The sequence below is a fragment of the Chiloscyllium plagiosum genome, unplaced genomic scaffold, assembly GCF_037043375.1.
Source record: "Chiloscyllium plagiosum isolate Xiang-an unplaced genomic scaffold, Cpla_swu_hap1 HiC_scaffold_16, whole genome shotgun sequence".
NCBI lineage: Eukaryota > Metazoa > Chordata > Chondrichthyes > Orectolobiformes > Hemiscylliidae > Chiloscyllium > Chiloscyllium plagiosum.
In genome coordinates, this window is record NW_028270154.1 from 78,879,522 (window position 1) to 78,897,711 (window position 18,190).

General features: G+C 43.2%; 1 protein-coding gene across 1 annotated transcript in view; it reads left to right on the forward strand.

Annotated features, from left to right (window-relative positions):
* The first annotated feature begins 300 nt into the window (after positions 1–300).
* Positions 301–18,190, forward strand: part of ebf1a (EBF transcription factor 1a) — a 461,222-nt gene continuing 443,332 nt past the window's right edge. The window contains 5 exon segments of the mRNA XM_043703973.2: positions 301–498; positions 1,145–1,301; positions 1,839–1,902; positions 2,548–2,603; positions 6,986–7,059. Of these exon segments, the coding sequence (XP_043559908.2) occupies positions 365–498; positions 1,145–1,301; positions 1,839–1,902; positions 2,548–2,603; positions 6,986–7,059 (485 nt within the window). The 5' untranslated portion in view covers positions 301–364.

The following is an 18,190-nucleotide window of genomic DNA, read 5'->3' on the forward strand; positions in this document are numbered from 1 at the left end:
TCCTCTCTCTCTCTCTCTGTGTCTCCCCCTCCTCTCTCTCTCTCATCCCTCCACCCCCTCCTCCCTACCCCTCCCACAACTCTGTGTGTGTGTGTGTGTATGTGTTTGTGTGTATGTGTATGAGAAAGAGAGAGAAGCAGGCGGACCCACACAGTTCCGATATCATCACCCGCAATTTTTACTCCGTGTTTTCACGCACCCTCTTGGCAGAGACTTGCGTCGGGACATCTTCAGCCGCGTTTCTGGCGGCGGCGAGGAGCACAGAGAGAGTTGGGGGGGTGGGCGGGGGGGGGAGGTGTTGGTGGTGGTGGAAGGGAAGCAAAGGAAAAGAGAATTCCAAACCAAAACAGAAAAGCGTGTTTCCATGTTCGGTATTCAGGAAAACATACAGCGAAGCGGAGGCAACATGAAGGAAGAACCTCTGGGAAGCGGCATGAACACTGTCCGCTCTTGGATGCAGGGAACCGGTATTATGGATGCAACCTCGGCCGCTCAGAGGTAAGCAATGATATTTCCCTCAGTTTTTGAGCGCACACACGCGCGCACAATATTTTGTCGCAAATCTATTTATCGTAGATCTGGCGAAGCTCTTTGCAGGTCAGAGACGGGCCAGATATATTTTTCAAATTCTGACATGTTTGATTTCCCATCATTTGCCGTCCTGCTGTGGGGTTTTTGTGTGTGTGTGTGTGTGTGTTTTTTATTGCTCTGGGTTGTCCTTTCTGTGTTTTATTTTCGATGAATTGATAACAATTGAATGCCCCTATATTCCTTCTTTCCCCGTTATGTTGGCTGCTTCAGTCAAGACGCTAACTTTAAATTAAACCGCTCAACTTAAAAATACCCATTCTCTTTTATTTTAAGAAAAACAGACACGATAACGCTACTTCTAACAGCCCAGAAGTTGGTTGCCCGAACCGCTCTTTAAACATTTACGCTGACACTACAGTACAACTCAATTAGTGAATGGTTAAGTGTTGGGATCTTCTTATCTAGTGCTACTGAGAATTCTTTTTCTTTGAATAAAAAAGATGCAGATTGTATTTTTAACCTACTCTTTGGAAGGGGCGATTTTGCAGGCTATTTTAATTTTTTCCGGTTGCTTTGTGTTTTCCCGGCTCATCTTGGTCTTGTCTGCCCGCAGTGGCGTTGGTCTGGCCCGGGCTCACTTCGAGAAGCAGCCGCCCTCCAACTTGCGGAAATCCAACTTCTTCCACTTTGTGCTGGCCCTGTACGACCGTCAAGGCCAGCCGGTGGAGATTGAGCGGACAGCGTTTGTGGGTTTCGTGGAGAAAGATAAAGTAAGTGTATTTCGTGTATATGTGTGTGTGTGTGTGCTCGGAAGGTAGAAGTTTGTCGGAAACGACCGGGGGCCAAGTTCCTGGGGGTGGAACTATAGAGCCGCCTGAACTAAGACGCGTTTAAAAAAAATTGTTCCCAACTTAACAGCTTAACTCTCCACTTGATGCAAAAAAAAAGGACTTAGAAATGTATTGGGTATAATGAAAACTGTAACGTTACATGTGCAATGTATATCTGTACAGAGCCCTCTACGTAAACAGATATAAATACATAGTCTACAGACGCTTAACTTTGACCCGTCCGTTATATTAAATTGGGGGAATCATCTTTTTACCAAAACATTCAGATTTAAATATAATAAAATATACCAAGGACTGATTGAGTGAGGGACTGGGCGCTCAGATCAGAATCTCGCGTGTTTAAAACCTGACAACTTTAGAAGGTATCTTAATTGAAATTTGGCTTTATTTAGCACGACTTTCTCTCTCTCTCTCTCTCTGTCTAAAATCCGGCATCTTTAAAAAATAATGTTTCAGGAAATCGGTGGTGAAAAGACCAATAACGGGATTCACTACAGATTACAGCTTCTCTACAGCAATGGTAAGTGGCTTTCGGCTAACTTCGGGAATGGGTGCGGGCAATTTCCATCGTTCAAACCCAGATCACCCAGTAACCTGCCCGTCCGTCCTCTGTTACTTGTCCCGTGTGCCAGACCGTGCATTTCATGTCGCTTCAAACAGTTTAAACTCACACTTTATTCTCCCCCCCCCCCCCCCCTCCCACCCCCCAAGCCTCTCTCTCTCGATCATACATTTTATCTTGAAAAAACATTAGGGTCATGTATCTCATCGGAGTCCCCGACATCTGTGTCTCGACGAGGCTTAGCATTGTTTCTATAAAAATGAGTTTTAATCATTCGATTTGCGTTTGAGGGAGGTTTGGAGAGTGCTCCAGAAAGCCAGTTTTGAATCAGTGAAGTATTTACACTGCCCATGTTACTTAAAAGCACACATCCCCATTTTTATCCGCCTTCAATTTCCCCCCCTAACCTTCTGAAAAATCTCCACAAATCCCTTTATCCATGTGGATCAACACTTTCACCCGGATTTACTGCTCTGTGCCTGGGTATGGTTGGGGAATGTTCGCCCCTGAAGGGAAAGCCACAATTAAAGAACTGCTAACAGACATGACATTTTCTGAGTGAGGCCTTTATATTGACAATCTGTAATATGTTGTAATATTTAGGGATAAGGACCGAGCAGGACTTGTACGTACGCCTCATCGACTCGATGACAAAGCAGGTAAGCTGATATCTGACGTAAAATGATCAGGAATTGTATATAAATAGAAGCATGTAAGACAAGAATAAGGTTTGAATTGTGTCCAGAGGGGTTCGAATTAACCTACACGTCCTGGAGATAGCGAGGCTATTGGCCCTCCGATATATATTGAAACAAAACTTACAATTATTCTGAAACGTCAAAGCCAAGGAAACTATGGCTCTGTTTTGGGCAAGTTCAGGCTGCGCTGTGAGCAAGTTAGACTCCGAAAGAGGCCCGATCTTTCTGACTGAAAATTTAACAAAAATAAATTTACCTGGAACAAAACAAAAAGTTTGACAAGCCCACGAGGCAGAGGGGGCTGAGAGAAGGATGTGGTGGGGAGGGGGAGTCTCTCCACGCTGTTAACATTGCCAGAGGGAGGCCTCACCCCCACAGAGAGAAGGAAGAAAACTCCTCTTCACGTTGGAGGTGGTGACAGTTGTTGGAATGTCCCCTTCAGGGTCGACCCCCTTCAAGTTGAGGAAGTTTAAAACGTGCAAATATTTCAGGGCACTTTGAGTGTAAATCGTTGGAGGATTTGTTTTGTTTGGCTTTCGTATTTATGCAGATCGATACCCATCATTTCACTCCAGTTCACGGGCTGTGTGTGTGTGTGTATGTGTGTGGGTGTGTGTTTGTGTGTGTGGGTGTGTGTTTGTGTGTGTGTGTGTGTGTTTTAAAGCGGGTGCGCGAAACAGCCACGTCTCCGAACAAAACTGAAGAAGTTGTTCTTTCCAACAGCGTCCGCCGGGCACTTTGACTTAACTGACTTTTGTGCGTTTCGCCAGGTTAGCTGGCTCTCCCGTTATCGTTAACCACCCGCCCCAAGGACTGAGTAGTCCAGTTTGTTGGAGATTGCAGCGACTGTGAATGTACAATCACTCCCAGATTCAGTTAGTCAACAGGCAGCGTTTTAACCGAACGACAAATAACGCTCTCGAGTCAATTCCAGTTTAATTCCGGAGTTGATATCCTTAATGATGATTTTAAAAACAATTCTGTTCCAGGATGCTCCCGCGGTTTGTTAGCTGGAGGGTGTCAACTCGATCCCCACAAAGCGTACAGCAGATTTCAATTCTGTCAGCGACACCAAATCAGTACAAATGTCTTTTAAAAGCGCAATTTCAGGGCGGCTGTAAACGGCTATCAGTTTTTAAAAAATAATATTTTGTAATGTAGCAACGTTTTGTTTTACTTTCTGCGTGTGTGTGTGTGTGTGAAATCTTCATGTTCACATCCCCGCCACGTTTACTTCTGAATGTATCTCGTTTCCTGCCTAAGACAAACCAGGACATCAACACACAGCTCTTTGTGATGAAAATGTCTCCACGGATCGTTTGATACTTTTTTTTCTCTGTAACGCGATTTCCTGCTATTGAGGTCTGTCAGACCAGGTCTAAGAGAGAGAGAGAGAGAGAGGCGCTACTCAGTCAGAGAAAAGGACCAATTCTAACTCTACAAAATATTGACCCGCATTCAAACAAATGTTTGTTTTGTTTTCAACTACCACAAAAAAATACCTAAGATCTTTGTCAAACTGATCGTTACGCCGTTACTCTCAATGCAACATCAACTTCTTGGCCAGTGTTTCCCTAATACACCCTATCTCTGGATGGAGTGTAGTCTTGCCAGAAGGTCGAATTAACTCGAGTTAACTTTTTGCATAATGATGTGGACCCTCTGTTGTTGTTGGACAATTATGTTCTGCTCCCCCTTTCCCCCACACGCTCCCATCCCATCACCCCGCGCACAAATAGATTACCCATTTTGCCTTTGGAGGATAGCCCGAAATGGAACAGCTTGGTTTTTCTCCCTCCTGTTAGAGACGGGAGATAGTATCCCCTTTAAATCACAGTGATTTCACTGAGTACTTCGCTTATCGTAAAATAAGGTCCCACGACTGTGCCTGACCTCGAAGGGTTTGATTATCCTGAACCCATCAAACTTAATGTTTTATTTTGTTTAATTCTAGCTCCGTTTCTCTCTCTCTCACACACACAGAGTACCAGCTCTAAACCATCGCGGTGCGTGTGTGTATGGGAGGGGAGGGGGGCCTTGGAACCCACATAAATCTAGTCAGTCGGAATATTATTCTAAATGCCTACTCACATGCTCTGACGGTATGTGTAATGTAAGAATAATTATCTGTGCGTATTAAAAATGTATGAAGTATAAAAAATCCCAGATAGCACTCTGATCAAACACGCTGCTTTCAAGGCGTGTATTCCCACTGCTGGATTTAATATATTTCTCTTGTTAAATCATTTATTAATATATTGCTTTTACAATTTATTTTATTTTATTTATGTTAAAGCCACACCAGGAAAGGTGATTAGTTCGCTATTTTTCCTGAGTGTTCTTTTGCCTCTGTTGTTAGCTTCACTTGTGTGTCTACAAGGGAACCAGGTTAAGCTTTCACACGAAAACAGAGCTGGCGGAAACAACAATAAAACACATGGGAACAGTTGGGGTGGCATACTGAACACAGCTCACCATCTGTCGGCGAATATCTCTCCAAATCTGCTGCCCTATTCCTCTTCAGCTCAGCTCAGCTTTGTCTGCAGCCCGGAGTCAGCAAAACACGTCCCCGGTTCCCCTCCACACCCCCCCCCCCCCCCCCCCCCACCCCCGGTCCCTCTCCCACCACCCTCCCCAGCCCCGAAGTCACTGCGATGGCCAGAGATCTCAAAAGACCCCTTCTCCTCCCGATTGTACCTTTTCAAAACAAAATCACGACAGGACATGACATTGTGTTCGGCCTCACTATTGACACACACAGACGCGACGCTGCATTCTATCTGGGCAACAGTGAGATGTATCACTCTGGCTAAGAGTTTATTTTTTTCTCTCTGCAAATGTGGAAATTAACGTGAAATTAGCGAGCCGTGTCATGAGCATTCTGTGCTGGTTTCCATTCCGTTCCATTGTTTACGTTAGTATAACATGGAAACTATACCAAGTTGTACAGTATAAAATACCTCACCAGGATCATTGCAAAGTCTAAGAATTAGACGGGAGCTGGAATTCATCGACTGTGTCTGCAGTCAAGAGTTTTATCACTGTAACATGACAGAACAATTCGCGTGGCCCTTTTAGTGAGTGAATTATATTAAAGGGAGGCCCACACTCCCTTAACTTCTTGAGATGCCCTGACTTACTCAGAGCATGCCGACATTAAGTGGCACTCATTTTCAGCATTGAATTGTTACCCAGTGGTCACCGGGTGTTGCAGATTGGCAACAAAGGCAGATGAGTAAGTGATCACTGGAGAGATACTGCTAAATCGGCAAGTTCTTGAAAACCATAGCTGCAGCAGGGCGTGCAACATTACTGCCAACTCCCGCAAACTCCCTTTATGGACCATCTGTAAAATGCTCCTTTCGGCAGCAGGGAGATGTGAATGTGCCCTTTGCAACCCAGTCTCGGTGACCCGGGCTAGCCTTGAGTCCCTTCATTTGGCCAGGAAATGTTAGCGAGTTTGAACTCAGTAGGAACTCTGGATTCGCCAGCGCAAAAATAAATAAACCGAGAGAAACAGCCGGGCGATTAATGTTGACCAAGTGAACGGTTACACGCCAGGGTGAAATCTAGGGAAATCTCCGGTTTAAGTATCTCACCCTGTTTTGTTTTCAAAGTCCTATCGCGCTTGAGCAAGTTTGGCGGACATTGAAAAAAGCGTAGATTTAGGGACTGAAATCCTTAGTAAATACTAGAACGAACATGAATACAGACCGTTAACATGCAAAGGGAAAAAAAAACAGAGAGGGAACACGGTGAAAGGAAACTGCAAATTTTGACCTGTTTTGTTCATTTTCTTCGGGAACATTCAGTTACAACATTATAATAAAATACAATCCTTCTGCAACCTGTTAAGTTGGATATTTCCGAGCAACCCTACTTACTGTGTTTCATAAAAATTCATTTCTGTCCTACAAAATGTTTTTAAAAATGTTTTTTCTGGCGCTCAGTAATTTGATGCAGAGGGAATTCTAACCTCAGGACCAGTGACTGGGAATATCTCAATGCTGTTACACTTAAAAATATAGTGGTTATGTTACTGACCAGAGAACTGATGAACCCCGGTGTACTGGAGTCCAACACTCCACCGTTGCGAGCTAAGAATTTGTATATAATTTTTTTTTGAAAGGGGTCTCCAGTCTCTTGCCAATTTGATTGCCTCCAGACTGTTCTCTGAATCGGCATTTGCAGACTCCTCACTATGTCCGGGCGGAAAAATAGATGCTAACTTTGTCAATGATGTTCAAATCCTGACATTAGGTAACAAAGCGTAGGTTCTGCGGGAGGAGTGAGGGGAGAGGTGAGACAGCAGTCCAGGGTATAATAGTTTCCTTCTCTTCCAGGCTATCGTGTACGAGGGACAGGATAAGAATCCAGAGATGTGTCGGGTACTTCTCACGCATGAGATCATGTGCAGGTAAGGAAGCTGAGAGATGTCCCAAACCCTCTCTCCATCCCCCCGCCCATCCCAACAAACGTGTTTGTTTTCTTCCAAAGCGTTGACTAATTTCTATTTCAGCAGGAATTGAACTGCATAAACAATAGACTGAGCTACATTCACTGTACCCTCCTCGACCACAGCCTCAGCCACAGTATTTTGTTTTGCTCTGTTCTGTGTACTCATTAACGAAACAAACCAAAGTAATGACTCCTCAGAAGAGTAACTGTAGGATTTGAAATGTCCTCCTAAACTATTTGGAAGTCTATTTCTTTGTTATTTTTTAAAAACTACCTTTTAACATTCACATTAATTTTACCAATAGTTTGCACCTGGAGTGTTGCAATTTTTTTTACTGAATATTAAATACCAGTCACCTAGTATGTGGTGGACCATCATCACAAATATTATTGTTGGTTTTAAAAATAACTCGATTAAATAGTAATCTCCACTTTCCACAACCCCTCTTGTTTTTATCCCTCTCACTGGTGCCCGTTCAATGATTGTCCAAATTCTCCACCCCGCCTTCCAAATCGAGTTTACATTATTGTTTCATGTTTCGGACCGACACAATGCTTGGGGCGGGGGAATTAACAACCGAACGAACATGTCGGACACACCGAACCAGTGAGCTGGGTCTTATTCAAAGGTCCTCTGCCGGCCTTAATGCATGCACCATCCAGCAGGAGTCACCCAACACTGGTCAGGAACAGGAAACCTGGCTGCTGTTTTCCCTCTCTAACCCTAGGGGCACTGAGACCAATTTCTTCCACTGCACCACCTAACTCATAACAGACCGGGAATCGGACTTGCGACCTTCTGGTCTTGATTTCACTGTTTGGCTTGGAAGATTTGCGAGACTTGACAAATTATTCCAACTGACTAATGACATTTATCTCATTATAACAAATTCAGGGATTAAAAAACCTCCCATTATAATAAATGTTTCCCCAGCTCCCAGCTGGACTGCATTAAAGCCTGGGGTGTCCAAAGACGAACTTTGTTGCAAGAGAGAGTGATTTATTCCAGTCTGGTTCCATAGTATCATTCCTACTAAGTTTTCAACTGCCCCATAATAACTACAACAGCTGTAATTATTTTAGCAGTCACAGGAAGTGGACAATGCCGTCAAAAAAAAGCAAAATAAAAAATTCCCATATGTGGTTCCAGCACAAATTTAAGTGTCGGAAAACCGCAGCAGGCTGTTTCCAGGGAATAATGTGGAGAAAGTAACTGGGAATCTCGGGAACGTGACCTCCTTGGCTCATGTTGTAGGAAAGCCATAAAGAGTGTGTAGTGGCAGGAATTGGGGTCCGCAGGCTTAAAGCAGCTATAAGAGGCACCGACAAAAAAAAATGATGTCGCTATAATCACAACACAGCAAGGAGCTTGTCCTAGAAATTGTCCTTGTTCCAAAGTATGTCATTTAAAGAAGAAAAATGCTTGCATTGCCTATGCAGTTCGAAAACGCCTTGAACTTATTCCACGGTGAATTTTGTGTGTTTCTATGAAGCGGGTCAAATATTGTTCCACTCCCTCCAATATCTCGGTGCAATGTTGAGATGCACATTTCATTCAGAACGAGCCTAGTTGCCCAGTCCTGGTTAGTGACCCCTACTGGTCAATATTTGCGGAGGCGTCCACTGCCTTTGGGGGGTCCCGGTGAGGGGACACCCAGAGAGGCGACCCTTGCAGTCCAATGGACCCTCTTTGTTGGAAGCTGTGGTGGACGTGGCACCTTGGATAAGGCCTGACTGCCCAGAGGCAAAGAATCTCAGTGTGTCCAGTAGTACCTATTCAGTGGAAGGCAATTAGCAATCGTGGCGTAAAACGGGAGAGGAAGGGTAAAAATCACAAGCTTCTTACCTTTCGGTGAAATCATTACGTTTGGACATTGGTTTTAAGTGCGTACGTGCAAGTGGACTTCATTGCCTCTAACAATTGTTTTATAGTTACCTGCTTCCATAACACAAGCAGTAAAATAGTAATTTAAATCATTATATTTGACAGGCACAGAGTAACCCCACTGACCCATTTGCTAAAGTCACTAATGGGTCCTTATGAATAATAAATGCTAGAATGGACCCGTAACACTGCTTTCTGGTAACCAACCAGTGAATGTCTCTTAACTTGTAACATTTTAGTTGTATACGGCTGCATTATAGACTCAGCGTTAGATCAGCAAGTGTATAAACAAGGCGACAACACACTTAGTGATTCTGGAAACCATTTTATGCCCTTTCACTGGCGTGCTTTGCATGCCTTTTAAGTTGCTTTTAGTGAGGTTTGAAAGACCCATTATTGCCCGGCTGCCCATTTGTCTGATTTCCACAGCCGCTATAATCAGAAGGGAAATGAAGGAAAGTTGAGGAAATAAAAATACGTTCAATTTGAATATCGGGCAGTCCTGATTTCAGGAAAAGTTAAACAAAATTAATTCTCTACCTTTTAAGTGTAATGATAACTGTTAGCAATATTACAGCAGGAACCCGCAGTCTCACCAGTGAGTAGATTCTAATGCAATTACCTGATCAGACATCCACACCTCTCAATGCTACACTAGCTTCTGGTGAACCTATTTTTGGGCTCCAGAAAAAAAAGCTATTATTTGCCATTCTGAAAAAAAACTTTTAAAATATTAATTTGCAATTTTAAAATACTACATAGTTTTCGACAATATAAACATCAGCTAAGGATAATCAGTGCTAACCTGGTAAAAAGGTAAATTGTTCCACTTAGTGAATTACACACTATTTAGTTTACTTAATGGAAACTACCTATAATCGTGAGGAAAATGCTAATTGTGAAACCAGCAGCTATAAAATATATTTGAATAGAATTAAAGAACTTGTCTTTAAATAATGCATGATCACATTTTTAGGAGAGTACTTTATAATTAATAAATTACCTCTGAAGTGAAGTTACTTGTAACATACTAAATGGGAGTCAATTTGAGTACAGCAAAGGCTTACAAGCATTAATGAGATAAATGACTTTTTGGTTTATACCGGGTGGAGTTGCAGCTGGGTGGAAGCAAAATATTAGCCAGGACGCTGGAGAAATTGGTTGCTCCTTGATCTGTATAATACGGTCTCACCAGTCAGATAAATGTGATCCAATAGATCACCCAAAAGATGGCGTCTCTGACAACAGAGCACTTCTTCACTGATGCAACTGACTTGTCAAGTTGGAAAAGTTCTTGGAAAAACTAAGTTGAACTGGATGATAGGAATCAGAGAAAACTGAAAAATGTTTCTTTTAATATCGGTTTTAAGGGATGAAGAGAGGTATTGGGACAGATGTGGCATGGAGAAGCTTCAGAATGGAGGATTTCCTCACTGGTGGCTCTTGCAGTAACAGTGAGATGGGAAGGGGAGGGTTTGGGGATTGATGAACCACAGACATTCGAGGATCATGAGATAGAGTCATTGAGATGTACAGCATGGAAACAGACCCTTCGGTCCAACCTGTCCATGCTGACCAGATATCCCAACCCAATCTCATCCCACCTGCTAGCACCCAGCCCATATCCCTCCAAACCTTTCCTATTCATATACCCATCCAAATGCCTCTTAAATGTTGCAATTGCACCAGCCTCCACCACATACTCTGGCAGCTCATTCCATACACGTACCACCCTCTGCGTGAAAAAGTTGCCACTTAGGTCTCTTTTATATCTTTCCCCTCTCACCCTAAACCTATGCCCTCTAGTTCTGGATTCCCCGACCCCTGGGAAAAGACTTTGTTTATTTATCCTATCCCCTCATAATTTTGTAAACTCTATAAGGCCATCCCTCAGCCTCCGACGCTCCAGGGAAAACAGCCCCAGCCTCTCCCTGTAGCCCAGATCCTCCAACCCTGGCAACATCCTTGTAAATCTTTTCTGAACCCTTTCAAGTTTCACAACATCTTTCCGAAAGGAAGGAAACCAGAATTGCATGCAATATTCCAACAGAGGCCTAACCAATGTCCTATACAGCCGCAACATGACCTCCCAACTCCTGTACTCAATACTCTGACCAATGAAGAAAAGCATACCAAATGCCTTCTTCACTATCCTATCTACCTGCGACTCCACTTTCATGGAGCTATGAACATGCACTCCAAGGTCTCTTTGTTCAACAACACTCCCTAGGACCTTACCATTAAGTGTATAAGTCCTGCTAAGATTTGCTTTCCCAAAATGCAGCACCTCGCATTTATCTGAATTAAACTCCATCTGCCACTTCTCAGCCCATTGGCCCATCTGGTCCAGATCCTGTTGTAATCTGAGGTAACCCTCTTCACTGTCGACTACACCTCCAATTTTGGTGTCATCTGCAAATTTACTAACTGTATCTCTTATGCTCGCATCCAAAGATGGGAGATCATCATGGCTATGGAGTGGCATGATGCCATGGAGAGATTTTACATTATTCTTTCTCTGGTGTTTTAACAGTATAGTTAACCCATTTAAGATAAATAGGTCAATGCTTCTTTTGAAATAGTAGGCAGTGGAATATAATCACAACAATCATTTCTAGGTTTCAAAGCATTTAATATGGCAATACTGTCCCTTTTTTTATGTAACCGATTGCTCTAATTTTGTACTTGACATAAAAGAAATATAAATTGTGGAAAATAGTCCATGAAAAGACAGATAAATGTTACTGAATGATGCTGAAAATACAATGTTCCTGGTGCATGCTCAGACAGGTGAGAAGCCGGGTGTGCTTATGTTCAAGCCAATGTTCTTAGAGCAAGAGGAACATAGAATAATTTGACCTGGGTATCCACAGGCCCTTGATGGAAAACCACATGCAGACATGGATGAGAATGGTGTGTGTGTGTGTGGAAATGCGTGTTTCTACATTGAGTGCCTTCATGTGTGTACATGTTTAGTTTGCTTGCATTGTGTGGGGGTATTTGGTGTCTGTGGGAGTGCGTTGGCAGCAGGGATATTGAAGGAATTCTCTCTGCATGTATCCACTGAAGGGCACAATGTACTTAACTCTGGTCTGAATGGTTCTGGAGCTTACCCGATATTATTTTATATTGGCTGGAGTGTGCTGCCTGAAAGTGTGGTGGATGCAGAGTCAGTAGGAGCTTTCTAGATTACTAACAATGTGGAACCAGGCCCTTCGGCCCAACAAGTCCACACCGACCTGCCGAAGCACACCCACCCACACATTTACCCCTGCACCTAACACTACAGGCAATTTAGCATGGCCAATTCACCTAACCTGCACATTTTCGGACAGTGGAAATAGGCCCTTCGGCCCAACAAGTCCACACCGACCTGCTAACCACTGTGCCACCGTGCCGTACTTTCAAAAGGGAATTGGACAAATACTTTCAAAGGAAACATATTTAGGGCCTATGGGGACAAAGTAAATGTATGATTGGCGAAATGATCTCTGTGTTGTAAGGTTCCTTGAATATTAGCATCTATAAATGTACAATAACATGACGTACAAGTCTGCCACTGGGAGATGAGGAGTATGTTTAGCACCATAAGTGCTCTGAGCTAGCACACAGATGCCAACTTTCTGGGCTGTAATCTAAAACTGCCTGGACACTCATGAAGTATCAATGCCTATGAAATAAAACTTCAGTATTCATTCACAGAATAGGGAATAAGCTAGGGAATATAATGGAGAGAGAAACAAAAATTGAAAACAAGACATTTGTGTTGCTGTTATAATTTAGATTTATGGTTGTTCAACAAATAAGTGCCCCTGCGCTCCTCAAAAAGCTAGATTCTCAAGACAGCTGGAGTATCCTTCTATACCTGAGAAGGTCAGCTCAATATTGCAGAAGGAAAACATTTGCAGGGAAGAGATTCTAATAATACTACATTGATCTAAAGACAGAAGTGATTGTATTTTAAAAGGGCAACTCTATGCTTAATATTTCTCCAAGTGAGACCAGACTTATTCAAGGCTTTACAAGTGCTTTGGTTCATAGAAGAGGGAATAGGTGTTTTAATAGGCTAATGTGCTGCAAATACATAGCATGTTCTGGGTTGGACAGTAACTGGGTGCTGACTGTGAATCTTTTTATGTTTGTTACAAAACATTCCATTAAACCTGGATGAGCACAGTTCCAGTTTTGTTTCCATAAAATGCTGGCTAAATTTTAAAGTTACTTTATTTTATCACCTAAGATGTTAAACTTCAGGCTATGTTTGTCAAAATTTTGCATCAAAAGTAGGGTAGCTGTATCTTAAGAATATGTCTGATTCTTTTTATTGACTCAAAACATTGTGAAATACAAAAGGCTCAGGTCATTGCAACAAATATGATGTTTTGCTGATACCTACACCAGAGTCTGAATCTGCTAAGAGGGTCGAAGAATGTTTGTCAATTTGGATCCTTGAGTTTGCAAAATAAACCCTGAGAAAACTTTACGTACATTTTCAGAACTGGAATTCTTGTGGGAGTCCGCCCCACTCTGGTTCTGTTTGATGTGAGGTGAAAATTGTTGCTTTTCAGAGGTGTTGTAACGAAACAGGAGAGTCCCTGGGAAGGCTAGACGGGGCTAACATTTAGTTGATAACTTTCCTCTCTTGATCTGAAGGTGTTGACTCCAGGATTCTCTGAGTGTTAACAGTGTGCTGCTATTCAATCTGGGGTTCTTTGATTGGTGTTGGGAGGAGGTGGGAGCGGGAGTGATATGATCTTTCAGATTGTTGTCTACCACCTGGGTGCAAATTCCAGTGGATTTTGGCAACACAGTTTCCCGCTCCAATGCAAGGGCCTGACTGAGATGAGTTAATGTGGATCCATCCTGATCTGAATGGCCCAGGGGCTCATCATCTTAATCGCTTGAGACATTGGACAAACACCCAGACATTTCAATGGTGGGGGAATACTCTCATTCCCTCGGCTATTTGATTTTTTTTCCATTTGTGGGAACCTTGCTCCATAATGTTAAGTTTATCTTCCACAGTGAATAGCCGAGCCCACACTATCGATTGCCTGCTTCTCTTGTCTATCTGTTAGCGTGTTGTGGATTTGCAGTGCTCCATAGGTGAGGGTCAGGTCAGATTAGGGAGGGTGCCCAAAATTCCCACCACCGTATGGTCCAGATTCTAGGAAACAGAGCACCACATGGATAATATATTTCAGTGTGGTGAGGGGGCTGGAAATAGAAAGGCGCCTTGTGAAAGGTCACCCAGCTGATGAGGGAGATTACAGGTTTCATTGTTGACTATTGAAGCAAGGTTTTATTGGGGCGCTGTTTATTTATTACTAGACGTGACCAGGCTGATGTGAGAGCTGTCAACCATTGTGCCACTAATGCTCTTTTCAATTGCAAATCCTTTGTGGCTCCTGAACACGGGGCAGTAGACCCCTCTCTGCCTGCTTCTCTTGGTTGTCACATTGCAAACCCACTTTCTTACTCTGCATCATTGTCGGGAGAAGTTCGGATGTGCTGATTTTGCACTAGGGTGCATTTGTGCCCTCCGTTAGAAGCATAAAATGAGAGTCTGTTCACCATTAATCACCTCAGCTAATTGCTATGCAACTACCATTCTCCATATGGTGTGAAACCAGCTTGTCTTCTGGTCGCCAAAAAAAAAACAGCCATGGGTTTAGTCAAGGTCTGGGAGTTTAACTTTCTTTTTTAAATGATGTGACTTTATAGCACTAATGTACATTATATGAAAGCATGAATATTATCTACAATATATCATTTAGAGATGGTAAAGTATGATTAGTAAAATCACATCAACCAGAGCCCATTGAGTGTGTATAAATAATTCACAATGAGTTTTCAATTCTCTGTATTACTGTACTCAGTACTTCACGTGTGCCCCTCATCCACCACCCCCCTCAAAGGCTGTGAGAGGTCAGTGTGCCTCCTCTTTGCTTGTCATATTCAGGTCTGTTTCTTCTGTTCCTTGGCTCGATTACCCTTCGGCTGGTATTTAAATGGGTTCAATGACTGAATCATACTCATTAATGAGGGGGTAATCAGAGTAAAATGATTGTCAGATATACAAACCAGATTTTAAAAGGAAGACACTTGTAAATTTCTGCCACGCAGGCCCTGAAGTTGGAGCCCAGCGACAGAATGCCACCCTCTCTTTCAAAGATGAGACACCAACCCCTCCAGTCACAGCTGCCTCTTATTCGTTGGCAGTCTGAGCTGACATTAGTTGTTCTCGGCTGGGGATATCTGTTGATAGCCCCCTGTGTTTTGCAGGAGAATAAATCAGCTCGGGACCCCTGCTGATGGTCATTATCCATCGAGAATATGTTTTGATGTGGATGTTGCCCAGGCTGCAGCACAGAACAGCAGGGGCTCTTTCTGCTCCACTGAATCTACCCTCGTGCTGGCCACTCCCCTCCCCACTTCCCCCACACAGGCCCCACAAGCTGACAAAAACCCAACTGGAGAATGGCCATGATGGGGTGGGTTACTCTTTGCTGTGAAGCCTGTGGAATCAGAACTTGACACGGGCTGTTGCCTCCTGGTTGGGGGATAGTGGCAAGAGGCTGTCTGACAACAACAACTCGCATTTGTGTAGAAACCATTGTAAAACGTTCTAGGTCGCTTCACAGAAATGATATTGGATCGATTCTGACACCAGTCCATGTCTGGGGCCTCTGCCTAAAAGCTTGGTGGAAGAGGCAGTTCTTTATGTGTGTCTTGCAGAATGGCCAGAGAGAGATAATAATACAGAGAGGCTGTAGAAGGGAACTGCAGAGTTTGGGGTCCACTGCAGCACATAAGGTATTGAGGTGGAGGGGAGGGGTTGAGGATTGAAGGGAATCAGGACTTGGTTATATTTTGCCAATGAGCACTCCCCTTTAAGCACACACAGAGTTAGCCCATGAATTGCATCAATAGGGTGACAAGCTTTCACATCCGCACTGAATACCCGTGGGTGTGGTCAGCCTAGAGTTTTTGTACAAGCTGCGTGGCATTGTCCATGAGGCCAAAAATATACCAGTTTACTAACATCGTGTGAAACTTCCGTCCCTGCTCATTCTATATATGATACTGTAGCAATAACGACAGCAGTCACATTAGACATAATACTGAATGTAACTGTGTATGACCTGGGCCAGAAACCTAGTTAAATGTCATATTGTAAAGCACAATACCTCACCTTAACCAAATTAATTAAACTAAGTGAAGGTGCACTTGTGGACAACATTCAGCCGTAGGTTGAGAAATGACAAGTAATATTGTGCCACAAGAATGCTAGGCACCATCTCTGACAAGTGAGAATCTGACCATCGCTCCTTGGTGTTCAATGGCTTACCATCACTGAATCCCCCATTATCAACATCCCTGGCGTTACCATTGACCACAGACTGAACAGGACTGCCATTTAAATACTGTGCCTACAACAACAGATCAGATGCTCAAAGGTTTGTAGCAATTAACTCACTTTCTGTCTCCACAAAACTTGGTTGCCATCTACTAGTTCCCTAGGTGTGTGAAGGAATATTCTGCACTTCCTTGGTTGCGTACTGCTCCAACAACACTCAAAAAGCTCAATACCATCTCGGACAAATTAGTCCGTTTGATTCACACTCCATCCAACACCTTCAGCATTCACTCCTTCCACCACCAAGGCACAGCAGTATGTACCATCTACAAGATGCACTGTAGTAACTCATCAAGACTCCTTCAGCAGCACCGTCCAAGCTCATGACCTGTACCACAGCTTGATGGATGAGGGCATCAGATATATGGGAACACCGAAAGCTGCAAGTTCCCCTCCAAGTCACACATGATCCTGATTTGGAAATATATCGTTGTTCCTTCACTGTCAACATGTCAAAATTCTGGAGCTCTCTCCACAACAGCAGGAGCTGCACTATGTGAAGTGTAGAGATTTAAGAAGGCAGCTCACCATCACCCTCTCCAGGACAGTTAAACATGAGCAATAAAGCCAGCGACTCCCATATCCCCCATCGACAAATCAAAAACAAAACCCATTATTTTCAAAGAATGTTTTACTTTCTCCTTGGCTGTCCATTTTGAGTGGTATTTCAGTCTCCCATATTTAAGTGGCTGTCATTCCTGTGTCCACTATCACTGTAGATTTTCTACCCTCCACTGATGAGAGTTCACAAATGGACCTGCTCATATCCTTGGGCCACAGTCCAGCAAACAGCAGCAGGATGTTATCCCTGAATTCTGGAAACATAGGATAATTGTCACCCCATAAATTGTTGAGCCAGCTAATGTAGCAAAACTTGGGAATCAAACTAGGCAGGTTATGGCTTATGAACTGGATGCTGGGTGCCTGTACTCACTAGACCGTGGCATTATATTTTAATCAAGTATTGCTTCCAGTGTAGTATGAACACTATCTGCCTCTTCACATCAGGTTAGTGAGAGCCATCGCTGACTAATACTGATAAATATTCATCGTTCTATGATATAAAATGTGCTATCATAGCTCAGTCCTGATGATGTTTATATCTTCTGAAGTGAAAGCCTCACTGACTTCCTAAACATTTGAAAAATATCCTAAATGGTTGCTCAGTTGAGATTGTAGGCCATACATTGAAGGGAAAGGGTACAGGCCCACACTGCAGTACCTGCAGTTCCTGAAGAAGGGCTTATGCCCAAAAGGTCGATTCTTCTGCTCCTCGGATGCTGCCTGGCCTGCTGTGTTTTTCCAGCACCACATTTTTCAACTCTGGTACTCCAGCATCTGCAGTCCTCACTTCCACACTGTAGTACCCCTATTGTTAAAAACAAAAGATAGATTTTGCTCAGAGACCTTTGACTTTGTGATCCCAAACTTTAAGGTTAAATATCTTGGTGATTGTGCAAGGAACATGACTGAAGAGCACAAGGGAGTTCTATGATGTTTGAGATATTGGAAATAGGTTAGGAGTTTGTGAGGAGAAGGGGCAGGTTTTCATGTCAGATCAAGCTTCCAAGGCATTCAAATTGTTTTTTGACATCAGAACAATTTTCCCAGCACTAAATAAATAATAGAAACAGTTAACTGGAGTCCTAAAAAATGGCAACATTCCCATTAACTTTTAAGTCTTCCAAGTTGTGGCAAGTTTGGTCAACCATCCTGGGGAGGGGGAGCTAATGTTTGGGGAAAGTAACAGACAAAAGGTAAAAAGGTAGGGAAAACTCCCAAACA